The sequence below is a fragment of the Thalassophryne amazonica genome, chromosome 5, assembly GCF_902500255.1.
Source record: "Thalassophryne amazonica chromosome 5, fThaAma1.1, whole genome shotgun sequence".
Lineage (NCBI taxonomy): Eukaryota > Metazoa > Chordata > Actinopteri > Batrachoidiformes > Batrachoididae > Thalassophryne > Thalassophryne amazonica.
In genome coordinates this window covers 10,188,111-10,215,732 of record NC_047107.1, presented here as the reverse complement: position 1 = coordinate 10,215,732, position 27,622 = coordinate 10,188,111, and the positions used below count along the sequence as shown (strand labels likewise).

The window sequence follows — 27,622 nt, the reverse complement described above, 5'->3', positions numbered from 1 at the left end:
ACTGATTTCCCATATGGACAGTGTTGACTCACGAACTGCCCTCCTGCTCTGTTCCCACCTACAGACTGTTTCATCCAACAGCATGTTCCTACACATACACTTCTGCTGTTCAACCTGCTGCAACTCAGTGTGCTGAAGTCAACAATTTTAACAACTGTAAATAAATCTACAGAACTTTTCCAGTCAACATGTTTCTGTGTTCTGGGATCCCACATTGTGCTTATCCCATTACAGTATGATCTGTCCATGTCGGACTCTGTGGACAGTGATCTAGACAGAGGAGCACTGTTTTTGTAAGCTCATAAATCAACATGCAAGAACAGTTAACTTGTTAATCTCTGAAGAAATTCAAAGTTTGCAGTCATCACCGGAAACTATCCTTGATCAACTTCAAATTAAAGTGGGACTGGCCAGCAGACTTCTTGGTCCGACGACCCCAAGCCTCTGCAAGGCCTTGCAGCAGCACTGGTAGATGCACTGGCAGTTCTGTGAGGAGGTCCAGTGTCCACTTTGAACCATGCTTTGAACATTTTGTGAGCTATGATGGAGAGCCAGACAACCGTAAGCCTTTCTGGTCTCAGTGTGCTATGAGTTTTAGCCTCCAGCCCAGGTCTTTTCTAACCGATGTCTCCTGAGCGCCTTGGGGCAACTGTTTGTTGTGATTTGGCGCTATATAAGAAAAAAGTTGATTGATTGATTGATTGAGTGGCCTTTAAATTAACTCACCTCACCAGCTGCACAAAGGTGTGGGCAATGGTGAAATGGGACAGGCAGTCTCCCATCTGCTGGCCAATACAGGCAATCTCAGATGCAATGAGGAAAGTTTATGAGTGAGGTGCTCCTGGTAGAGACATGTTCAGGAGCCTGCTGTCTCTGTGACAGGATACCAGTAGCATGATAGATTAATGCTCTCTGCTTCCTGACTCTAGCAGCAGACATCAGGTGGGACATGGCTGCCCTCTGGGATACCTTCATGAACAGTCTTTCTGAAAATATTGAACACCATCTACTCCCACTGGACACTGCACTGGTCACAAACATAAACTGGTGTCTACAGAATCACAAGAATGAGAACTTGAGAATTTTGTCTGGATGTTGGATTTTTCTCCTCCAGTATCAACATCTCCTATTGCACTAACAAAGCTACCTCTTCCTGTCTCCTCAGCTGCTCCTGTGTAAATTATGTAAATGATCCCAGCTCTCCCCAGATGAGAAGTGATGCCATGACTGTGGAGCTTCAGGACATTTCATTTCAGACTGTCTGCTCAACAGCAGAGCTCACCAAGAGAAGGAGGATGTCTGTTGAAAAGCTCTACTCCAAAGTCCTCCACCATCAAACCCATCAGCACGGCCTCTCTCCACACCCCTTCTGGGCCCATTGAGCTGGGAGTCCTCTTCTACTTAGGAAAAGATGAAAATTTCACCTGGCTAACCAGCTAGAATCTCTACTTATCAAAACACTGTGAACACAGTTTCAGTACATTTTTCATCTCAGAATTCTCTTGTTCTGGGTTAGACTATACTTGCACAATCATCATACAGCATGGTCATCAGATAAAAAGTGTCAAATGGTCCAACTGATGTAACTCCAGGTGCCTAAACTCATCTATTGTGAGATCAAGCAGTGAGCAGTTCCAACCCAAGATCACACTGGGGTTCCCACCTAGACCCAAGACCTTGAGGAGGCCTTTAATAAGATTGAGTATGAGAACTATTAAGCAACATGATGACACAATTAGCAATATGCCAAAGGACAATCGCTACATTTATATGAGAGATTCCAATGAGAATGCAGTCATTTTGATTGATGAATTCATAGGTATTATTTATATGGTGATAATAGTTAGGTTGTTACATTTATGTGTTGCAGTTTGTGGTACTGCCTCCAATTTTATTTTAACAATGGGTCCATGTTATTCTGTTTCTGCTGATCGGTCTGTAGCTGGAGAGATACTATCCAAATAAAGAGAGCAGCAGAATTGCAACCCCATTTCCAACGAAGTTGTGACGTTGTGTAAAATGTAAATAAAAACAGAATACAATGATTTGCAAATCTTCTTCAACCTATATTCAATTGAACACACCACAAAGACAAGTTATTTAATGTTCAAACTGATAAACTTTGTTTTTGTGCAAATATTTGCTCATTTTGAAATGGATAACTGCAACACATCTCAAAAAAGCTGGGACAGTGGTATGTTTACCACTGTGTTACATCACCTTTGCTTCTAATAACACTCAATAAGCATTTGGAAACTGAGGACACTAATTGTGAGTGTCATGACTGGGTATAAAAGGAGCATCCCCAAAAGGCTCAGCCGTTCACAAGCAAAGATGGGGCAAGGATCACCACTTTGTAAACAACTGCGTGAAAAAAATAGTCCAACAGTTTAAGAACAATGTTTCTCACGTTCAATTGGAAGGAATTTAGGGATTCCATCATCTACAGTCTATAATATAATCAGAAGATTCAGAGAATCTGGAGAACGTTCTACACGCAAGCAGTAAGGCCGAAAACCAACACTGAATGGCCATGACCTTCAATCCCACAGGCGGCCCTGCATTAAAAACCGACATCATTGTGTAAAAGATCTTACCACGTGGGCTCAGGAACACTTCAGAAAACCATTGTCAGTTAACACAGTTCGTCGCTACATCTACAAGTGCAAATTAAAACTCAACCATGCAAAGTGAAAGCCATACATCAACAACATTCAGAAACACCGCCACCTTCTCTGGGTCTGAACTCATTTGGACAGATGCAAAGTGGAAAAGTGTGCTGTGGTCTGATGAGTCCACATTTCAAATTGTTTTTGGAAATCATGGACGGCGTGTCCTCCGAACAAAAGAGGAGAAAGACCATCCAGATTGTTACTAGCACAAAGTTCAAAAGCCAGCATTTGTGATGGTATAGGGGTCGCCTTGGCGTCGTTTATGGGCATCTCTCCCAGTCACTGGTTCAGATATGTTGATGACACATGGGTTAAAATCAAGCAATGGGAAGTGGAGGCCTTTACAGAGCACATGAACTCGGTGGACTCCAATATCAAGTTCACATGTGAGGATGCCATAAACAACCATTTAGCCTTCTTGGACTGTGATGTTACGATTGGAGAGAACAGGCAGCTCCAGACAGCGGTTTACAGAAAACCCATTCACACTGACCAATATCTGCTCTTTGGCTCAAACCACCCTCTTGAACACAAGCTCGTGGTCAATCAATCAATCAATCAAATTGTTTCTTATATAGCGCCAAATCACAACAAACAGTTGCCCCAAGGCGCTCCACATTGCAAGGCAAGGCCATACAACAATCATGAAAAACCCCAACGGTCAAAACGACCCCCTATGAGCAAGCACTTGGCCACAGTGGGAAGGAAAAACTCCCTTTTAACAGGAAGAAACCTCCAGCAGAACCAGGCTCAGGGAGGGGCAGTCTTCTGCTGAGACTGGTTGGGGCTGAGGGAAAGAACCAGGAAAAAGAGATCGATCACTAATGATTAAATGCAGAGTGATGCATACGGAGCAAAAAGAGAAGAAACAGTGCATCATGGGAACCCTCCCACAGTCTACGTCTAAAGCAACATAACCAAGGGATGGTCCAGGGTCACCCGATCCAGCCCTAACTATAAGCCTTAGCGAAAAGGAAAGTTTTAAGCCTAATCTTAAAAGTAGAGAGGGTATCTGTCTCCCTGATCTGAATTGGGAGCTGGTTCCACAGGAGAGGAGCCTGAAAGCTGAAGGCTCTGCCTCCCATTCTACTCTTACAAACCCTAGGAACTACAAGTAAGCCCGCAGTCTGAGAGCGAAGCGCTCTAATGGGGTAATATGGTACTACGAGGTCCCTAAGATAAGATGGGACCTGATTATTCAAAACCTTATAAGTAAGAAGAAGAAATTTAAATTCTATTCTAGCATTAACAGGAAGCCAATGAAGGGAGGCCAACACGGGTGAGATATGCTCTCTCCTTCTAGTCCCCGTCAGTACTCTAGCTGCAGCATTCTGAACCAACTGAAGGCTTTTTAGGGAACTTTTAGGACAACCTGATAATAATGAATTACAATAGTCCAGCCTAGAGGAAATAAATGCATGAATTAGTTTTTCAGCATCACTCTGAGACAAGACCTTTCTGATTTTAGAGATATTGCGTAAATGCAAAAAGGCAGTCCTACATATTTGTTTAATATGCGCTTTGAATGACATATCCTGATCAAAAATAACTCCAAGATTTCTCACAGTATTACCAGAGATCAGGGAAATGCCATCCAGAGTAACGATCTGGTTAGACACCATGCTTCTAAGATTTGTGGGGCCAAGTACAATAACTTCAGTTTTATCTGAGTTTAAAAGCAGGAAATTAGAGGTCATCCATGTCTTTATGTCTGTAAGACAATCCTGCAGTTTAGCTAATTGGTGTGTATCCTCTGGCTTCATGGATAGATAAAGCTGGGTATCATCTGCGTAACAATGAAAATTTAAGCAATACCGTCTAATAATACTGCCCAAGGGAAGCATGTATAAAGTGAATAAAATTGGTCCTAGCACAGAACCTTGTGGAACTCCATAATTAACTTAGTCTGTGAAGAAGATTCCCCATTTACATGAACAAACTGTAATCTATTAGACAAATATGATTCAAACCACCGCAGCGCAATGCCTTTATACCTATGACATGCTCTAATCTCTGTAATAAAATTTTATGGTCAACAGTATCAAAAGCAGCACTGAGGTCCAACAGAACAAGCACAGAGATAAGTCCACTGTCCGAAGCCATAAGAAGATCATTTGTAACCTTCACTAATGCTGTTTCTGTACTATGATGAATTCTAAAACCTGACTGAAACTCTTCAAATAGACCATTCCTCTGCAGGTGATCAGTTAGCTGTTTTACAACTACCCTCTCAAGAATCTTTGAGAGAAAAGGAAGGTTGGAGATTGGCCTATAATTAGCTAAGATAGCTGGGTCAAGTGAATGACTTTTTAAGTAATGGTTTAATTACTGCCACCTTAAGGCCTGTGGTACATAACCAACTAACAAAGATAGATTGATCATATTTAAGATTGAAGCATTAAATAATGGTAGGACTTCCTTGAGCAGCCTGGCAGGAATGGGGTCTAATAAGCATGTTGATGGTTTGGATGAAGTAACTAATGAAAATAACTCAGACAGAACAATCGGAGAGAAAGAGTCTAACCAAATACCGGCATCACTGAAAGCAGCCAAAGATAACGATACATCTTTGGGATGGTTATGAGTAATTTTTTCTCTAATAGTCAAAATTTTGTTAGCAAAGAAAGTCATGAAGTCATTACTATTTAAAGTTAATGGAATACTCAGCTCAATAGAGCTCTGACTCTTTGTCAGCCTGGCTACAGTGCTGAAAAGAAACCTGGGGTTGTTCTTATTTTCTTCAATTAGTGATGAGTAGAAAGATGTCCTAGCTTCACGAAGGGCTTTCTTATAGAGCAACAAACTCTTTTTCCAGGCTAAGTGAAGATCTTCTAAATTAGTGAGACGCCATTTCCTCTCCAACTTACGGGTTATCTGCTTTAAGCTACGAGTTTGTGAGTTATACCACGGAGTCAGACACTTCTGATTTAAAGCTCTCTTTTTCAGAGGAGCTACAGCATCCAAAGTTGTCTTCAATAAGGATGTAAAACTATTGACAAGATACTCTAACTCCCTTACAGAGTTTAGGTAGCTACTCTGCTCTGTGTTGGTATATGACATTAGAGAACATAAAGAAGGAATCATATCCTTAAACCTAGTTACAGCGCTTTCTGAAAGACTTCTAGTGTAATGAAACTTATTCCCCACTGCAGGGTAGTCCATCAGGGTAAATGTAAATGTTATTAAAAAATGATCAGACAAAAGGGAGTTTTCAGGGAATACTGTTAAGTCTTCTATTTCCATACCATAAGTCAGAACAAGATCTAAAATATGATTAAAGTGGTGGGTGGACTCATTTACTTTTTGAGCAAAGCCGATAGAGTCTAATAATAGATTAAATGCAGTGTTGAGGCTGTCATTCGCAGCATCTGTGTGGATGTTAAAATCGCCCACTATAATTATCTTATCTGAGCTAAGCACTAAGTCAGACAAAAGGTCTGAAAATTCACAGAGAAACTCACAGTAACGACCAGGTGGACGATAGATAATAACAAATATAACTGTTTTTTGGGACTTCCAATTTGGATGGACAAGACTAAGAGACAAGCTTTCAAATGAATTAAAGCTCTGTCTAGGTTTTTGATTAATTAATAAGCTGGAATGGAAGATTGCTGCTAATCCTCTGCCCCGGCCCGTGCTACGAGCATTCTGACAGTTAGTGTGACTCGGGGGTGTTGACTCATTTAAACTAACATATTCATCCTGCTGTAACCAAGTTTCTGTTAGGCAGAATAAATCAATACGTTGATCAATTATTATATCATTTACCAACAGGGACTTAGAAGAAAGAGACCTAATGTTTAATAGACCACATTTAACTGTTTTAGTCTGTGGTGCAATTGAAGGTGCTATATTATTTTTTCTTTTGAATTTTTATGCTTAAATAGATTTTGCTAGTTATTGGTGGTCTGGGAGCAGGCACCGTCTCTACGGGGATGGGGTAATAAGGGGATGGCAGGGGGAGAGAAGCTGCAGAGAGGTGTATAAGACCACAGCTCTGCCTCCTGGTCCCAACGCTAGACAGTCACAGTTTGGAGGATCCCAAAAAATTGGCCAGATTTCTAGAAATGAGAGCTGCTCCCTCTAAAGTGGGATGGATGCCGTCTCTCCTAACAAGACCAGGTTTTCCCCAGAAGCTTTGCCAATTATCAATGAAGCCCACCTCATTTTTTGGACACCACTCAGACAGCCAGCAATTCAAGGAGAACATGCGGCTAAACATGTTACTCCCGGTCTGATTGGGGAGGGGCCCAGAGAAAACAACAGAGTCCGACATTGTTTTTGCAAAGTTACACACCGATTCAATGTTAATTTTAGTGACCTCCGATTGGCGTAACCGAGTGTCATTACTGCCGACGTGAATTACAATCTTACCAAATTTACGCTTAGCCTTAGCCAGCAATTTCAAATGTCCTTCGATGTCGCCTGCTCTGGCCCCCGGAAGACAATTGACAATGGTTGCTGGTGTCGCTAACTTCACATTTCTCAAAACAGAGTCGCCAATAACCAGAGTTTGATCCTCGGCGAGTGTATCGTCGAGTGGGGAAAAACGGTTAGAGATGTGAACGGGTTGACGGTGTACACGGCGCTTCTGTTTAGGGCTACGCTTCCTCCTCACAGTCACCCAGTCAGCCTGCCTTCCCGACTGCACGGGGTCTGCCAGGGGGGAACTAACGGCGGCTAAGCTACTGTGGTCCGCACCGACTACAGGGGCCTGGCTAGCTGTAGAATTTTCCACGGTGCGGAGCCGAGCCTCCAATTCGCCCAGCCTGGCCTCCAAAGCTACGAATAAGCTGCACTTACTACAAGTACCGTTACTGCTAAAAGAGGCCGAGGAATAACTAAACATTTCACACCCAGAGCAGAAAAGTACGGGAGAGACAGGAGAAGCCGCCATGCTAAAACGGCTAAGAGCTAGTAGCTACGCTAAGCTAGCGGATTCCCAAACAGGGAATCCGACACTAGACAGGCTGTGGAGCAGCACAGGTAACGCACGACAACAGTGCTAAAAAATAAAATAAAATAAAAATAAAAATCCACTGGACAGGCTGTGGAGCAGCACAGGCAACGCACGACAACAGTGCTAAAACAAAATAAAAATCCACTAGACAGGCTGTGGAGCAGCACAGGTAACGCACGACAACAGTGCTAAATAAAAATCCACTGGACAGGCTGTGGAGCAGCACAGGTAACGCACGACAACAGTGCTAAAAAAAAAATAAATAAAATAAAATAAAAATAAAAATCCACTGGACAGGCTGTGGAGCAGCACAGGTAACGCACGACAACGGTGCCAAAACAAACAAAAAACCACTAGACAGGCTGTGGAGCAGCACAGGTAACGCACGACAACAGTGGTAAAAAATAAATAAAAATCCACTGGACAGGCTGCGGAGCAGCACAGGTAACGCACGACAACAGTGGTAAAAAATAAATAAAAATCCACTGGACAGGCTGTGGAGCAGCACAGGTAACGCACGACAACAGTGCTAAAAAATAAAATAAAAATCCACTGGACAGGCTGTGGAGCAGCACAGGAATCTTCAACATAGAGCCCTACAGGTGCCCACAACTACAGAGGGAAGGGCTAAAGAACAACAACATGTCCGGAAAGCCCTCACAGTATGTGGGTACCCACGATGGTCCCTGGATAAAGTGCAGAAGTCCTAAAGAACAAAGAGACCAGACAGACAGGAGATGGAGCCAAGAAGAAGAGGAGTGTCTCTCCCTTATTTAGCAGGAGTAGGGGAAAAACTACAGAAGATCTTCAGACAGCACAAAATCCCAGTTTACTTTAAACCTGTTAACACCTTGAGACAGAAATTAGTACACCCCAAGGACATGATCCCTAGTTACAAACAGAGCAATGTAGTGTATTCTATCAGATGTCAGGAAAACTGTAACTACATAGGCGAGACTAAGCAGCCGTTGCACAAAAGGCTATGCCAGCATCGCAGAGAGGGTGCCGGTGGACCTCAGTCTGCAGTTCATCTCCACCTTAAAGACACTAACCACACATTTGAGGACAAGTAAGTTAAAATCTTAGCCAGAGAAAAGAAATGGTTTGAGAGAGGAGTGAAGGAGGCATTGTATGTGAAACAGTTTAAACCCAGCCTTAACCGGTGAGGGGGTCTGAGACAAGCTTTTTCCCCTGTTTACAATGGGATACTCAGGTCTAAGCAGTTTCAGTCTTTTGTTCATGGTAATGAGTCATTCACGTCATCAGGAGAGTCATCAGGAGAACCGTCAAGAGAGGCATCTGTCCCATCGTGAGGAGGGACAGCTGCCCTGTCATTAGGAGGGTGCTAACTAGAGCACAATATGTGCTAATTGGAGCAATTGTTTAGTCACTAGCCAATAGCAGTCTGCCTCTCTGTGGGAGGGGTCTGGTAAGGTTTAATAGTCCAGCTTTTGTAGCTTCTGTTATTCTTCTCTACAAGAGTCAAGACAGAAGTCAGACTACCAGAGCAAGAATTTTAGGTGAGGAAGCTTCTGCGATTTGAAGCCAGTCCAGTCGAAGATTCAAGCTTCTCTACTATGGAAACCACCTGGACAACTGAGAGCCTTCACAGAAAAAAGGTATGGTGGTGTGTTAGTGCCCATGGCATTGGCAACTTACACATCTGTGATGGCACCATCAGTGCTTAAAGGTACATCCAGGTTTTGGAGCAACACATGCTGCCATCCAAGCAACGTCTTTTTCAGGGACGTCCGTCTTATTTCAGCAAGACAATGCCAAGTCACATTCTGACCAGTTAACACTTAGCCTAGGCTTGTGTGTCATACATCACACTGACAAAGTGAGGAACCTTGGGGTAATTTTTGATCCTACATTGTCCTTTGATCTACACATTAGAAGTATTACGAGGACTGCTTTCTTCCACCTGTGAAATGTAGTGAAGATTCGTCCCATCCTGTGTATGGCTGATGTTGAGACCCTGATCCATGCATTTATCTCTTCTAGATTAGACGACTGCAATGTTCTATTTTCTGGTTTACCGCAGTCCAGCATTAGGGCTCCAACTCATTCAAAATGCTGCAGCCAGACTTTTGACATGAAGCAGAAAATTACATCCATTACACCCATTTTGGCATCCCTTCACTGGCTTCCTGTCCCAGTGAGATCAGATTTTAAGGTTCTCCTACGTCTCTAAAATTGTTCATGTACTGGCACCTCCCTACCTAGTTGACCTAATTAAACCTTACCTACCGGCCTGGGCTTTACGTTCTCAGGGTGCAGGACTACTTTGTGTCCCTAAGATGAATAAGAAGTCTGCGGGTCAGAGAGCTTTCTCTTCTCGTGCCCCTGTTCTGTGGAATGGTCTCCCTGTGTTAATAAAACAGTCAGATTCTGTGGAGACTTTCAAGTCTAGACTTAAGATGCACTTATTTTCCCTTTCCCTAGCATACTGACATAGTATAGTTCTACGCTTTTTACTCTTTTAATTCATTTTATTAGTAAACGGAGCGTGCCGCGTACTAAACTTTACCTAAATTTGTGAAACTTAGGGCTTGTGGCCGGCGATCACCTTAGTATTTCCTGTTTTTCTTGTTGTTTAATGCTGACAAATTATACTGCATTTTTTGTCTTTCTGATGCCTTGATTCTGTTTTTTTCTCTCTGTTTAAGGTGCAGCTCCATACAGAGATGGGTGTGGTATTTGTGCTGGAGACCCTCCTGTCCTGTGCACCAACAGCATTTCCTGTATATTCATTTTTTGAATTGTTCTGTAATTTATGTCTGTAGCATGGCCCAAGCAGAGGGTCACCCCTTTGAGCCTGGTCTGCTTTAGGTTTCTTCCTCAGAGTTTTTCCTTACCACTGCTGCTCTGGGGGTTAGTAAGGTTAGACCTTACTTGTGTGAAGCACCTTGAGGCAACTCTGTTGTGATTTGGCGCTATATAATTGAAAATAAATTGAAATTGAAAAAAGTTGTACTACAACACTTTCTCTGCATCAGTCCTATGATTGGGCCAAAACTTACTTTCAGGAACCTCCACATCAAAAGGTCAATCAATCAATCAACTTTTTTCTTATATAGCGCCAAATCACAACAAACAGTTGCCCCAAGGCGCTCCATATTGCAAGGCAAGGCCATACAATAACCATGAAAAACCCCAACGGTCAAAACGACCCCCTATGAGCAAGCACTTGGCCACAGTGGGAAGGAAAAACTCCCTTTTAACAGGAAGAAACCTCCAGCAGAACCAGGCTCAGGGAGGGGCAGTCTTCTGCTGAGACTGGTTGGGGCTGAGGGAAAGAACCAGGAAAAAGACATGCCGAGAAGGGGGGCAGAGGTCGATCACTAATGATTAAATGCAGAGTGATGCATACGGAGCAAAAAAAGAAAGAAACAGTGCATCATGGGAACCCCCCCACAGTCTACGTCTAAAGCAACATAACCAAGGGATGGTCCAGGGTCACCCGATCCAGCCCTAACTATAAGCCTTAGCGAAAAGGAAAGTTTTAAGCCTAATCTTAAAAGTAGAGAGGGTATCTGTCTCCCTGATCTGAATTGGGAGCTGGTTCCACAGGAGAGGAGCCTGAAAGCTGAAGGCTCTGCCTCCCATTCTACTCTTACAAACCCTAGGAACTACAAGTAAGCCCGCAGTCTGAGAGCGAAGCGCTCTATTGGGGTGATATGGTACTACGAGGTCCCTAAGATAAGATGGGACCTGATTATTCAAAACCTTATAAGTAAGAAGAAGAATTTTAAATTCTATTCTAGAATTAACAGGAAGCCAATGAAGAGAGGCCAACACGGGTGAGATATGCTCTCTCCTGCTAGTCCCCGTCAGCACTCTAGCTGCAGCATTCTGAACCAACTGAAGGCTTTTTAGGGAACTTTTAGGACAACCTGATAATAATGAATTACAATAGTCCAGCCTAGAGGAAATAAATGCATGAATTAGTTTTTCAGCATCACTCTGAGACAAGACCTTTCTAATTTTAGAGATATTGCGTAAATGCAAAAAGGCAGTCCTACATATTTGTTTAATATGCACTTTGAATGACATATCCTGATCAAAAATAACTCCAAGATTTCTCACAGTATTACTAGAGATCAGGGAAATGCCATCCAGAGTAAGGATCTGGTTAGACACCATGTTTCTAAGATTTGTCGGGCCAAGTACAATAACTTCAGTTTTATCTGAGTTTAAAAGCAGGAAATTAGAGGTCATCCATGTCTTTATGTCTGTAAGACAATCCTGTAGGTCACCTGTACTCCCACTCTGTACTTGAGTTCCAGTGCCTAGTTCATGATATCCTTTGTGATTGGCTTTATGTGTTTGCATTTGTCTATTGAGATCATTTTTGAATCATTTGGATGAATAAGTTAAATGTGTAAGACTAGGGCTGTTAAACCACTGTTTTTTTAAGGCTGAGAAATGTCAGTGTTACTAGTCCACAGTCCCTTTCCTACATTTTGTGTTCTATCCAGACAGGACTGGGATTAATCTGGCAAAGATCAAACATGGTGCTGAATTGGCCAACCCGTGAAGCTCATAAGGAATTACAGTGATTTCTTGGCTTTGTAAATTTCTTTTGCAGGTTCATTCACAGTTGTCATAATTTGGCCGCCCTGTTACACCAGCTTACTTTTATAAATTCCATTTCTTACATTGCAGTACATCACCTTGATATAGTCCACACTTGGTGCTGATTTGTGCCATTGCCTTGGACTTGGCCTCCAGTGATGTCCACAGTCCCACTGACTTCTTGATCAAGATTATCAATGTACTTTTAGCCTTGTATAGTGCCAAGCACTCCAGTATCCAAGTGTGAGGCATTGGGTTATAGGCAGGGCTTTGCACCAAAGATTTTCCCCAACTGTTTTTTTCTGAACAGAAACTGTGTTTAACATTTCCAGTTTTGGGTTCCATTCCAAAGTGAACATTCCAGAACTGGTTAGAATAAAAAAATACAGTTCCCAAACCAGTTTAAAATGTTCTGTGTCAGTGGTGGGACACTGAAAACACTGTATATTTCAGGACTGTATCGTTTTGTGTTCTCTCCAATGTTTTATTTGGGAGCGCTTGTAACGCTTCCGAAAAATGGAGAAGACAATGGTGCAGACTGGAGCAGGCAGAAGAAGATAGAACTTTTGAAAACGGGACACTGAGTAAAATAAAGCCTTTTAAGAGAAAGAGGGTCCATGCTGATCACCTAAAATAGACTTATTGTGTATTTAAAGTGAAGCAGTGTGTTTCTTGTATTTTTAAAAGACACAGTGCTGTGTTCTGCTGTGCTCACAGAGAATGAGCAACAAAATCTAAAGTCATCACACAACCATAACCACGATAACCTCTAACCATAACAATGACCCCTAACCCTAACCATAACAAGGCTGTGCAACGTATGAATATTATCAATTCCGCTGAGACAACTCTCACAAAAGTAAATGATCTTCTCCTTGCAATAGATTCTGACACCACGATGACAGGGTTGTCATCAGGATTTTTTTCAGCATAATGGGATGGAAAAATCACCTTAAAGAGCTAGGGGTTCGGGGGATGCTTAGCCCCCCCCCCCCCACACACACACACACACACACACACGAAGCATTTGCATTATGGGCTTAAAAAGGGCCCTCTTTAGACAAAAGAAGAGAACATCTCTGTGCTTCAAAATGTGAGGAAAGTGTCTCCAAAAACTCCACCAATTTGAAGTTGAAGCTGCAAAGGAGACTTTCATCTATTCAAATGTCCTGAGGGTCCAACTCACCTGTCGTCTCTGCAAACTCACACTTGCTGCTATGCTTCTAAGGGCCCTTTCACCCATAGTGTGAAGTTTGGAAGAAGTGTACACTTAGTGCACATGACGCAGGAGTCATGTGAAAACCATGTGATGTCGTCCCTGCCTCCAACACCTTGTACACCTGCTACAACTATTTGCGTACATAAGCACCTGAAAGACAAACTGTGCGCTGTGTGAACCCATCGCGCCCTCTCGCAGCAGGTGTTGGTCACATTCCAGGTGACACACACAAACATCTAACACCGCTCGCATGGCACTTAGGAAATGTGTGGCCAGTCGCACTCTTGGCATGATAACAAGTTCCCCATGAGTGTGATTTTGTAAACACACACACTGACACGTGGGTGTGTGCGCTCCACTCACGGGAGGCGTGGCTTCCGACAGAAGCAGCTGTGGTGATCTGTCATGCTGGACATTTCAGCTACACAACACCTACTGTGTTTGGACAGACATGGACTAACAACTGTCCACTGTGAGGCACGTGTGTCTGACTGCTGTATTTACACTCAAAAATATAAATGCAACACTTTTGGTTTTGCTCCCATTTTGTATGAGATGAACTCAAAGATCTAAAACTTTTTCCACATATACAATAGCACCATTTCCCTCAAATATTGTTCACCAACCAGTCTAAATCTGTGATAGTGAGCACTTCTCCTTTGCTGAGATAATCCATCCCACCTCACAGGTGTGCCATATCAAGATGCTGATTAGACACCATGATTAGTGCACAGGTGTGCCTTAGACTGCCCACAATAAAAGGCCACTCTGAAAGGTGCAGTTTTGTTTTATTGGGGGGGATACCAGTCAGTATCTGGTGTAACCACCATTTGCCTTATGCAGTGCAACACATCTCCTTCGCATAGAGTTAATCAGGTTGTCAATTGTGGCCTGTGGAATGTTGGTCCACTCCTCTTCAATGGCTGTGCGAAGTTGCTGGATATTGGCAGGAACTGGTACACGCTGTCGTATACGCCGGTCCAGAGCATCCCAAACATGCTCAGTGGGTGACATGTCCGGTGAGTATGCCGGCCATGCAAGAACTGGGACATTTTCAGCTTCCAAGAATTGTGTACAGATCCTTGCAACATGGGGTCGTGCATTATCCTGCTGCAACATGAGGTGATGTTCTTGGATGTATGGCACAACAATGGGCCTCAGGATCTCGTCACGGTATCTCTGTGCACTCAAAATGCCATCAATGAAATGCACCTGTGTTCTTCGTCCATAACAGACGCCTGCCCATACCATAACCCCACCGCCACCATGGGCCACTCGATCCACAACACTGACATCAGAAAACCGCTCACCCACACGACGCCACACTCACTGTCTGCCATCTGCCCCGAACAGTGTGAACCGGGATTCATCCGTGAAGAGAACACCTCTCCAACGTGCCAAACGCCAGCGAATGTGAGCATTTGCCCACTCAAGTCGGTTACGACGACGAACTGGAGTCAGGTCGAGACCCCGATGAGGACGACGAGCATGCAGATGAGCTTCCCTGAGACGGTTTCTGACAGTTTGTGCAGAAATTCTTTGGTTATGCAAACCGATTGTTTCAGCAGCTGTCTGAATGGTTGGTCTCAGACGATCTTGGAGGTGAACATGCTGGATGTGGAGGTCCTGGGCTGGTGTGGTTACACGTGGTCTGCGGTTGTGAGGCTGGTTGGATGTACTGCCAAATTCTCTGAAACGCCTTTGGAGATGGCTTATGGTAGAGAAATGAACATTCAATACACGAGCAACAGCTCTGGTTGACATTCCCGCTGTCAGCATGCCAATTGCATGCTCCCTCAAATCTTGCGACATCTGTGGCATTGTGCTGTGTGATAAAACTGCACCTTTCAGAGTGGCCTTTTATTGTGGGCAGTCTAAGGCACACCTGTGCACTAATCATGGTGTCTAATCAGAATCTTGGTATGGCACACCTGTGAGGTGGGATGGATTATCTCAGCAAAGGAGAAGTGCTCACTATCACAGATTTAGACTGGTTTGTGAACAATATTTGAGGGAAATGGTGATATTGTGTATGTGGAAAAAGTTTTAGATCTTTGAGTTCATCTCATACAAAATGGGAGCAAAACCAAAAGTGTTGCGTTTATATTTTTTTTGAGTATATGTGGACATAAATGAAAACGTATATCACTGTGGTGGTGACAAGCTGTGTGTCTGTGCTGCGGCATGCCATCCACAAGACATACATGTTGGGCAGGACACGCGCGCGGCCGACTGGACTCACCTGACCAGTAGATGGGGACATCAGAGCACACTGCATAGAGCACACTACAGTCATTTTATGACTGTATGTCTGTGACGATGGGTCAACACCAGAGGAACAGAATGGATCATATTTGTATTGCTCGTTTGATAAATGTGTTGTTTTTATATGGTGTGTGATTTAATTTTTTTTTGTAATACTTCCATGTCCTTCCTGATATGAGGCGGCTTCCCACATCTTTCAAAGTACAGCTCTGTAGCTCAGTGGTAAAGTCTCTGACTGGGGATCAGAGGTTTTGAAACCTGCAAGTTCGCATCCCAGGTGGTGTGGGTTTTTTCTTTTTTTTATTATTCCACATCAGCAGCACAATGTTGTCCCACAGGTACTGGCTGGTTTTTCTTGTTTTTATTTATTCCATATAAGCAGCACCATGTGCTGCACCTGGCACTGTTCCTGCTCGACGGACACCGGTGCGCGCACAATCTCTTGCACGGGTTCGTGCACGCCTGCCTGATGGCACGTTTCGTGTGCTAATTTCGAACTGTTTCGCGTTGTTTCGTCGCTTTTGTCCAAACGCCGTCCAAACTTCACACTATGTGTGAAGGGGCCATAATTAAAGGCTCATTAAACAGCAACCACTTTATTATAGGAAAAAAATGTTTCCTTATTTTAACATTAAATAAATGAATCATTAAACATGTCCATGAAGTCAAAGTTCAATAAAAAAGACATTTACACAGGTAGAAGAAGCCCCGCCCCTATTTTGCATAATTTTAAAACATTCACAATTACTAGAATAGTGAAATTCCTATTTTAGTAATCTGTCCTGATTACAACATTAAAAGCAATCAAAGGGTCAACAAGGATGTAATTTAATGTTGAAATTACTAAATTAAAAAATGATTTAATCATGATATTTATGTCACATTAAGACATTCTAATGAATAAACGCACTGCAGTCATTGTTACATCATCTCCTGTTGTGTTTATAATAAATATTTATATTTATTTATTGTGCATTTTTTTCCTGGTTGAAATGCAGATAGATATGAAGGAATCGACCAGACATAAAAATGTACACATCACTTTTCATGTTATTTTGTAAAATAAATGTCTAGTGTTCATTCTCATGTTAATCAAGAAATCATCTCACCTGAAACAACAACAACAGACAAATTGTGGTTTTAATTTACAGACAAATATCAAAGATTTCTAAAGAATCTTCTTTTTATAACTTAAAACTATTTTAATTACAAGTTATTTAATGTAAGAAAAATAACATAAGAATTTTCTTTAATAAACTTGTGTGTATAAAGGAGCAGCAGGCAATAGTGCCTCCCCAGTCTACCCTATTGTGCAGTGCTCAGTGCGCAGCTCACTGCAAGGAGAACTTTAGCGACTGCAGAACTTTAACAGCTGCAGAAGAACTTTTCCCCCAGCGCTCGGTGCACGGCACACTGCAGGAGAACTTTAGTGGCTGTACGAGAACTTTTCACTCAAGAACTTTTCCAATAGCTCTGCCACACCAGAGAACCTTCATGCGCTGTCCCACGGAAAAGGCACGTTATGAGGAATGTAAAAAACAATTCTTTTTTCTTGCCTGGAATAAAAGACGATAGTCCGGTAGGGACTTTAACCAGCAGAAAAGTGAGTCACGTTTGACATCTTTAAATGGCTTTGACTGAGGCTGATGAAAATATGATCATTTTCCCGTTACACACCCTCACCATAGATCACCGTATTCTACTCAATAGGTTGGAGAATCATTTTGGGATTACTGGGAATGCCCTTGCATGGATCACATCATATCTAACCAATCCTTCTCACTGTGTCTTGTACAATAACACTACCTCTAACCTTAGTAACATGAAATTTGGGGTTTCACAGGGGTCTCCCTTTGTATAGTACCCATTGGGCACATATTGTGGCATTTTGGGGTTACCTTTCATTGCTATGCTGATGATACTCAGTTATACATGCAAATAACTACTGGTAATCTCATACAGATAAAATCCTTAGAGGATTGTCTTGTATCAGTGAAAAGCTGGATGTCTAGCAATTTCCTACTTTTGAACTCAGACAAGACTGAAATGATGGTTCTGGTTCTTGGTCCAGCGAAACATCTGCATCAATTTGACAAGCTAACACTTAACCTAGGCTCATGTGCCATACATCACACTGACAAAGTGAGGAACCTTGGGATGACTGTTGATCCTACATTGTCCTTTGACCTACACATTAGGGATATTACGAGAAATGCTTTCTTCCACCTGTGAAATATAGCGAAGATTCATCCCATCCTGTGTATGGCTGATGCTGAGACCCTGATTCATGCATTTGTTTCTTCTAGATTGTACTCTTGCAATGTTCTATTTTCTGGTTGACTGCGGTCCAGCATTAAAGGTCTCAATTGGTTCAAAATGCTGCTGCCAGACACTTGACAGAAACCAGAAATTTTGACCACATTGCACTTATTGTGGCATCTCTTCGCTGGCTTCCTGTCTCTGTGAGGTCAGATTTTAAGGTTCTGCTGTTAACCTATAAAATTATTCACAGACTGGCACCTCCCACTTTAGCTGACCTAATTAAACCCTATGTACCAGCCCAGGCTCTGCATTCTCATGGCGCAGGGCTACTTTGTGTCCCTAGGGTGAATAAAACGTCTGTGGGTCACAGAGCTTTCTCTTATCGTGCCCCTGTTTTGTGGAATGATCTCCCTGCATCAATAAAACAGTCAGATTCTGTAGAGACTTTCAAGTCCAGACTTAAGACATATTTATTCTACCTTTCATATGGCTAGCATAATGGCATAGTATGGTACTATGCTTCCTTCCCTTTTGCTATGCCTTTGTTTACTTTTTAAATTAAGCAGGTTAGTCCCATTGAGACTGAGACGTCTTTTGCAAGGGAGACCTGGACAATTATAAAGTTTCCAATTCACCCAACCTGCATGTATTTAAATGTGGGAGGAAACCGGAGCACCCAGAGGAAACCCACACAAACACAGAGAGAACATGCAAACTCCACACAGAAAGGCCACAGTGGGAATAGATCCCATGACCTTCTTGCTGTGAGGCAACTGCTAACCACTAAGCCACCATGCTGCCTATCCTTTTAAAATTAATTTTATTAGTAAACAGAGTGGGTCTTGGCCTCAACTTTATCTAAAGTCTGGGTCTGTTAGTGAACCTTAGGGCTAGTGGCCAGCGATCACCTTAGTATTTCTTCTGCCGTTGCTTAATGCTGACAAATTATACCTTAAGTGTAGCTTTTCTGGCTGACTGATTCTGTTTTCTTTTTCTCTCTGTCCGACATGCGGCTGGATCCATGTGCTAGATTGGATGATTTCTGTGGCAGATGTAAGACAAACTCTGCTGTAGTAACATATCCAGTGAATGACTCGATGACCCTTTCTCCCAACGGTGGACTGGACACCTCCATGGACTCTTGTCAATTGTTGTTGAGTTGTGTTCTGTATTGTAAACCTTTTCGGTAGAATGGCCTAACCAGTGGCTCACTTCTTTGAGTCTGGTCTGCTTGAGGTTTCTTCCTCAGTATCATCAGAGGGAGTTTTTCCTTACCACTGTTGCCTGTGTGCTTGCTCTAGGGGTTGATAAGGTTGGACCTTACTTGGGTGAAGCACCTTTAGGCAGCTTTGGTGTGATTTGGCGCCACATAAACTACATTCAGTAAACTGGAAAATAAATTGAATTAATTTCCTAATACTAATTTCGTACTAATTACTTGTGAGTGCTGGAAAGTGAAATCATTCAACAATCAAGGGAGGGACTGTGAGACTGTGAGGGCTTAAATAACTGGTGTTGTAATTAGTGCAACAAGACATGGGTGTTGGAGAAGGTACAGGAAGGGGGCGTGACCGAGGAAGACAAAGGTAAGTGCAAGAGAGTGAAAGCAGGAAGACACAGCGTAAAGTAATGAAAGAAACAAAGACACGTGAGCAAGTGCAAGAGCGGGAGTGAAATGAAAATACAAAGCAGACAGAGTCACAGTGAGAGACAGAGACACATAGCAGGTGCAGGGCTGTGGAGTAAGAATGTATTTGGGCGGGCGTGAAGGAAACAGAACAATGAACAGAGCTAAAACAGAATCATAAATAAACCAGACCTGACAGAACTAAGAAGATGCCCGTAAACAAGGAAATCAATTATCTTAAACAAAACTATAACCAGAGTGAGACAGATGAAAATATAACAGTGAATGCAATGATCAAAGGTGCATTGACGGCATATACTAAGACAAAATAATGAGCAGAATGACAACAACCAGTGACTACAAAATAGTGCAATAAATAAAAGGACTTTACAGATAAATAATAAATGGAACATAATAAGAGATAAATAATGACCAATACCTGTGACAAAAGCAAAACACCAACAATGTGATGAACCGAACTGTAGACCAAAGCATAAATGAACAGAAGCAAACTAGGTGTTGTGTGGGCCGCTGAAGAGGAGGTACTGCTGGTCCACCACCAGAGGGCGCCCTGCCTGAATGCGGGCTTCAGGCACGAGAGGGCGCTGCCGCCTCGTGGGAACAGCTGGGAGTGACACCTGTCACTCATCATCTCTTGACAGCTGTCACCTATCTCCACCTCATCTCCACCTCGCTGCCGAGATATCGTCTATCTACGAGGTAATCTCTCAGCCATATTCTGTGCCTACCGCACTAATTCTGTATTGTTTGCAGGCATAGCTGTTTCTCCACTTACAGCTGAAGGCTGGGTTCGAAGCTGGTGACAGAGTGACGATCTTCACTCCCCACGCTGAACTGTGATAAGTAGTGATTCAGGCGCTGCTGTTTTTCTGCGTTCCTCTTTCGGAGGTGGAGGTGTTTTGCCCACCATAAAGGAACTGTTGCTGACTGTGTTACTGGGTGTGCACACACCCACACCTAACTGTTTCTGCTTCCTGCCAGCAGTACCAGATCCGACAGCCGGAGACGGTGGCCACCTGGGGACTTGGCGGCTCCAGTATCCTCCGGGTTCGGTGGCAGTGGAAATCGTGTGGGATCCGGTTCTTCTCTGGACAGACGTCTTCTATCCTCGAGCCTGCCCACACGTCACCTTTGTACATTTGACTCTATCCAAATTCTGTATTTGTCTATATTTCGTTGTGCACATTTCACAGCAGTAAAGTGTTGTATTTTGGCTCATCTATTGTCCGTTCATTTACGCCCCCTGTTGTGGGTCCGTGTCACTACACTTTCCCAACACTAGGACTGAAGTGACTAAGTGAACATGAATGACAAATACCAGGATAACAGAAACAAAACAAATGATAACATAAACCTGACGAGACATGGATAAACACACCGAAGGCGGAGAATACAGACGAGGACAAGGCGAACTAATAACAGATGGCCCTAAAGGGCCAGATCCTGACACTTCCTAAAACCATTCACACACTGAGCAAGTATAAAGTCTTAATCTGACGTGCTATGTTGTTTGAGTCAGATTCATCTTCACAGCATGATGAGAATACAATCATGTTTTGGAAGACGATGTCTGGGAAAAAACTTTCTCCACTATTCCATATCATGGAAATTACTGAAGAAACGCAGTGTTTTAAAAGAGGCCCTCAGTGTTTCAACAAGAAACAGTCAACAAGAAGAAAATAAGTTATTTTAAAAGTTGAAATATATTCCCGCAGGGACAGCCACCTGACATATCTTCAGCCTTCTGCTCGTGACAAAATTAAATCCCATTGGATCCACCAAGACAAAAAAAGCATAATAAAAACCTGAATAAATGCAGTGTTTCTAAATAAGTCCTTCGATGTTTGTCTACTCTGGGTGCATATCTAAGCATTTTCTCTCGCCAACAACATCCAAAATAAAGAACAGGCGGATGTAACATCACAGAGTCTGTCTTCTTCCTTTGAATTTATTGGTGGGCTGCAAACCAACATGGTGCATTATTTTAAATAAACGGTTCTGTTCCGGAACATAAACAAATATAAATTTCTGGTTTCATTTTCATTCCTAGCAAAATACTTAAAGTTTCTGTTTTTTGTTTTTATTCCACAAGTCGGTTCAAAGCCTTGGTTATAGGATTCCAGGCTGTTTTCAGGTTGGTCTTCAAGCTCTGGTTTACTGTTCTGTCAACCAGTAGCTGGGGCTTTGACCCCCTGGTATCATTTCCAGTGCCCTCCAGCTGGACAGTGTGGTGGCAGAATTACTATATTTGGAACAACAGATTGGAGATTCAAACCCTGGTCAGGTACAACCAGTAAGGATCCCCAGGCTAGACCCCCAGTGCTACTCCCCCAGCCTGCCTCAGAACAAGAGCAAGAGACAAAGCCATACTGTATCAGATGTCGCCCAGGTTAACAAGGTCTGCATCAGTTGCTGAGGAACCAGGACACACTGATGGGAAATGAGCTACTGGAAGAAGATATACATGGACAAGCACTGACAACATGAAACTGATGGAGTGCTACTATGACCATAGACCCAGCAGCCTATCCCAGCAGTCATAGGGTGTGAGGCGGGGTACAACCTGGACAGCACGCCAGTTTGCCGCAGGGCCACAAATACACAACCAAACACATTCACATCCACATGCACACCTACGGACAATTTAAAGCTTCCAATCTACTTTACCTGCATGTCTTTGAGATGTAGGAGGAAGTTGGAGCACCCAGATGGAACTCACACAGACACAGGGAGAACATGCAAACTCCACACAGACAGGCCACAGGTGGGAATCAATCCCATGACCTTCTTGCTGTGAGGCAACAGTGCTAACCACTAAGCCATCGTGCTGCCTCAGCATGGTACTGAGCAGTGTGAACACAAAGAGCAGACTTTGGTAGGAAAGAGTAGTGTTAAGGAAGTGGTTGATACCCAAATACCTGCTATGACAGATGCATCTACTGAGCTGAGGATGAAGCTTGTGGCCAGACTAAAGCAGACAACAACACTACCAAGCGTATGACTCCCTCGGCTCACTGACAAAGTACCATCAAAATAGATGCTTGCAGACATTAACAGAACTCTACTCATCATTTCCACTACAAGCATACAGAAACCAATGATCTCATATAACCCACTGCCACGGTAATCCTTGACACACTTGGGCACATGAGTCAACACATGAGCACAGCTCAGAAGAGCAGTGGAAACATTACCAGAGGGTAGTCCAAGCAGTACACCAGGACTCGAAGACCAGACCTACCTGAGTACAGCGTGGACTGCCTACAGGAAGACCTATGAGTCAGTGCCTCACACACACACATATATATATATATATATATATATATATATATATATATATATATATATATATATATATATATATATATATATATATATATATATACACAAGGCTAACAGTGCACTGATATCCTTCATCAGAAACTCAGTGGGACTGTGGAAGCCATCACTGCAGGCCAACTCCAAGGCAATCACACAAGTCACCAACAAGCGCAGAATATGTTCCCGCTGCTGTGCAGGCAGGGCTCTTAACATGGTGACATCCGGGTCTCTATAGAAAATGTACAGGCGATGCCACGTGGGTTTTGTCCAGTATATATACACACAGTATATAGATTGTACCTAATTTTGTGTAACTCATGCCCCTGTTTGAAAAATTTCTTTGCCTTTCGTCCACCTCTTGACAGTACAGTGGACACTCTAATCCTAATGATCAGCAATGAGTCGTCTTTATATTTTGAAAATAGAAGCATCCAGCGCTCACATCCGTACTTACATGTTTTTGTGGGTGTAAATGCTGCTGTTGGCTGCCAGTTTGTTGGCCTCAGACAGCTCTGCTATTCTTTGCTCCAGGCTGTTCATCTTAGAGTCCATGGCATTAATAGTCTTTAACAAAAAAAACAAGTATGCATAGTATCACTTATTTTGTAATTGTGATGAGATATGGCTCATTCTTTTGATATTTGAAATAATCAACTCAGTTAAAAAAAATGTACAGCACCTGTCAAACGTTTGGACATACATTCCTATTCAATAGAAAGGGACAGCGTGCCCCAACTTTTGACTGGTGGAGGACGTCAGTGTGATAAACGCTGCAATAAACTGTGAAAAGTGTCACTGCCAGTGTGGTCGGCTCCTACCGCCTTCTGTTCGCTGATGATGCTGCACTTCTCCTGCACCTCCTCCTCATATTTGACCTGACTGGACTCCAGCATCTCCTTATCAGCCATGTCCGCCTTCATCTGGGCCTCCAGCACCTGCTCAACGCCACCCAGCCCACAGAAGCATAACAGGCTTACAGTCTCACCAAGCAGTGAATGGATGGTGTAACGCTGACAAGCCACTCAATCGGCAAGACCGTTAATCAGCGTGGCCGTTAATCAGTGTGGCCGTTAGCCGAGTGGCCATTAATCATGGCACAAAGCACTTCCAGAGCACATATAGTGCTTCATCAGACACTGAAGAGTTCTGAAACTTCACCTTTATTTTGTCTTCATGGAGCTTCTCTTTCTGCTTCAGGTGGGTCTCTAAGCGTTGGGCTGTGGCCTGGGTCTCACGCAGGTTCTCCTCCAGCTCCTGGAAAAAGAAAAGAAAGAGAAATGCAACAAAAAGAAATGTGAGTTTTCAAAAATGATAATATCAGGAGTCATAGTCACAGGCCAAAGCATTTTGAGATGTGGATCCTCCTCCCTGATTATCAGTTCCAGGCTTTGTGCCATTGTGGGCACTTATGGAACCACCTACACAGCACCGGCTCATCAGCTACTCATTTTGCACACACTTGTCTAGTTTTTGTTGTTGTTGTTGTTTTTATTTCTGGACAGACAGATCACCAGATGTACAGCCCAAACTGTCAAATTTAGAACATTTAATCAATCAATCAATTTCAATCAATTTTTTTATATAGCGCCAAATCACAACAAACAGTTGCCCCAAGGCGCTTTATATTGTAAGGCAAGGCCATACAATAATTATGTAAAACCCCAACGGTCAAAACGACCCCCTGTGAGCAAGCACTTGGCTACAGTGGGAAGGAAAAACTCCCTTTTAACAGGAAGAAACCTCCAGCAGAACCAGGCTCAGGGAGGGGCAGTCTTCTGCTGGGACTGGTTGGGGCTGAGGGAGAGAACCAGGAAAAAAACATGCTGTGGAGGGGAGCAGAGATCGATCACTAATGATTAAATGCAGAGTGCTGCATACAGAGCAAAAAGAGAAAGAAACAGTGCATCATGGGAACCCCCCCAGCAGTCTCCGTCTATAGCAGCATAACTAAGGGATGGTTCAGGGTCACCTGATCCAGCCCTAACTATAAGCTTTAGCAAAAAGGAAAGTTTTAAGCCTAATCTTAAAAGTAGAGAGGGTGTCTGTCTCCCTGATCTGAATTGGGAGCTGGTTCCACAGGAGAGGAGCCTGAAAGCTGAAGGCTCTGCCTCCCATTCTACTCTTACAAACCCTAGGAACTACAAGTAAGCCTGCAGTCTGAGAGCGAAGCGCTCTATTGGGGTGATATGGTACTACGAGGTCCCTAAGATAAGATGGGACCTGATTATTCAAAACCTTATAAGTAAGAAGAAGAATTTTAAATTCTATTCTAGAATTAACAGGAAGCCAATGAAGAGAGGCCAATATGGGTGAGATATGCTCTCTCCTAGTCCCCATCAGTACTCTAGCTGCAGCATTTTGAATTAACTGAAGGCTTTTTAGGGAACTTTTAGGACAACCTGATAATAATGAATTACAATAGTCCAGCCTAGAGGAAATAAATGCATGAATTAGTTTTTCAGCATCACTCTGAGACAAGACCTTTCTGATTTTAGAGATATTGCGTAAATGCAAAAAAGCAGTCCTACATATTTGTTTAATACGCGCTTTGAATGACATATCCTGATCAAAAATGACTCCAAGATTTCTCACAGTATTACTAGAGGTCAGGGTAATGCCATCCACAGTAAGGATCTGGTTAGACACCATGTTTCTAAGATTTGTGGGGCCAAGTACAATAACTTCAGTTTTATCTGAGTTTAAAAGCAGGAAATTAGAGGTCATCCATGTCTTTATGTCTGTAAGACAATCCTGCAGTTTAGCTAATTGGTGTGTGTCCTCTGGCTTCATGGATAGATAAAGCTGGGTATCATCTGCGTAACAATGAAAATTTAAGCAATACCGTCTAATAATACTGCCTAAGGGAAGCATGTATAAAGTGAATAAAATTGGTCCTAGCACAGAACCTTGTGGAACTCCATAATTAACTTTAGTCTGTGAAGAAGATTCCCCATTTACATGAACAAATTGTAATCTATTAGACAAATATGATTCAAACCACCGCAGCGCAGTGCCTTTAATACCTATGGCATGCTCTAATCTCTGTAATAAAATTTTATGGTCAACAGTATCAAAAGCAGCACTGAGGTCTAACAGAACAAGCACAGAGATGAGTCCACTGTCCGAGGCCATAAGAAGATCATTTGTAACCTTCACTAATGCTGTTTCTGTACTATGATGAATTCTGAAACCTGACTGAAACTCTTCAAATAGACCATTCCTCTGCAGATGATCAGTTAGCTGTTTTACAACTACCCTTTCAAGAATTTTTGAGAGAAAAGGAAGGTTGGAGATTGGCCTATAATTAGCTAAGATAGCTGGGTCAAGTGATGGCTTTTTAAGTAATGGTTTAATTACTGCCACCTTAAAAGCCTGTGGTACATAGCCAACTAACAAAGATAGATTGATCATATTTAAGATCGAAGCATTAAATAATGGTAGGGCTTCCTTGAGCAGCCTGGTAGGAATGGGGTCTAATAAACATGTTGATGGTTTGGATGAAGTAACTAATGAAAATAACTCAGACAGAACAATCGGAGAGAAAGAGTCTAACCAAATACCGGCATCACTGAAAGCAGCCAAAGATAACGATACGTCTTTGGGATGGTTATGAGTAATTTTTTCTCTAATAGTTAAAATTTTGTTAGCAAAGAAAGTCATGAAGTCATTACTAGTTAAAGTTAATGGAATACTCAGCTCAATAGAGCTCTGACTCTTTGTCAGCCTGGCTACAGTGCTGAAAAGAAACCTGGGGTTGTTCTTATTTTCTTCAATTAGTGATGAGTAGAAAGATGTCCTAGCTTTACGGAGGGCTTTTTTATAGAGCAACAGACTCTTTTTCCAGGCTAAGTGAAGATCTGCCAGGTTTGTGGGATCCTCAACCAGGAAAAATTCCCACATGCAACAAATGTTTTGTGCGTTTTATTTTTAATAATACTGTTTAATAATGTGCTGTACGCAATGCTATCTTTTCTTTTGACAGGTTCTTGTTTCATTCTGTTCGGGTGTCCCAAAAAAATATGCAACATTTTATCAGCAAAGAAAATGGTCAAAGCATATGTCTAGTAAATAAATTTATGGCTGGATAGAAAGCTGAAAGGTTGAAGTTTTTCATACCAATGTCAATATTGGCCCTGCATTTTGTCAGTCTAGCATAAAGTCACTGCACCTGTTTGACACTCTTGGTCTGGTGCCAAAACTCAATAATTTTTGTTCGCTGTAGTTTGGTTAATCTTGGCATTTTCCTGAGCCTTGCTTGGCATCAACATAAACTTAAGGGTCTCTGCAAGTAAAAAAGAAACATAAGTGATTAAGTGTGTAGCATTTAAGGGTCAAACCAAGTGTTTTAAATGTTGTATATTTTTTGGGTCACCCTATATAATGACTTCTGATCACAGACGTTTGGCTTCTTGGAGGATTCAGTTTAAGTCTCACAGATTACCATCTGTTCAGTGCCCAAGATTTAATTTTGTCATACAGCTCCAAATCATAACGTACATCACCCCAAAGTATTACAAACGAGCGAGATTTATCCACGCCATGAGCAAGCAGATTGGCAATAGCAGCAAAGAGGAAAAACTCCCTCTGGATTTTTTTTATTTATTTATTTACAGGAAGAAACTTCAACTAGACTCAGCAGGGAGACCAACTGCATTGGTCTCATTAAAATAAAAGAACAAGATGCCCCACTAGTATGT

At 42.6% G+C, this 27,622-nt stretch overlaps 1 protein-coding gene across 3 annotated transcripts in view; it reads right to left on the bottom strand.

Annotated features, from left to right (window-relative positions):
* LOC117510099 (citron Rho-interacting kinase) overlaps positions 1-27,622 on the bottom strand; it is a 582,117-nt gene that overhangs the window by 382,063 nt on the left and 172,432 nt on the right. For all 3 annotated transcript variants that reach the window (XM_034169719.1, XM_034169717.1, XM_034169718.1), the window contains exons 9-11: positions 24,084-24,179; positions 23,744-23,860; positions 23,380-23,489 (exon numbers count right to left, since the gene is read on the bottom strand). In XM_034169719.1, coding sequence (XP_034025610.1) covers positions 23,380-23,489; positions 23,744-23,860; positions 24,084-24,179 — 323 coding nt within the window. The remainder of the gene's footprint in view (positions 1-23,379; positions 23,490-23,743; positions 23,861-24,083; positions 24,180-27,622) is intronic.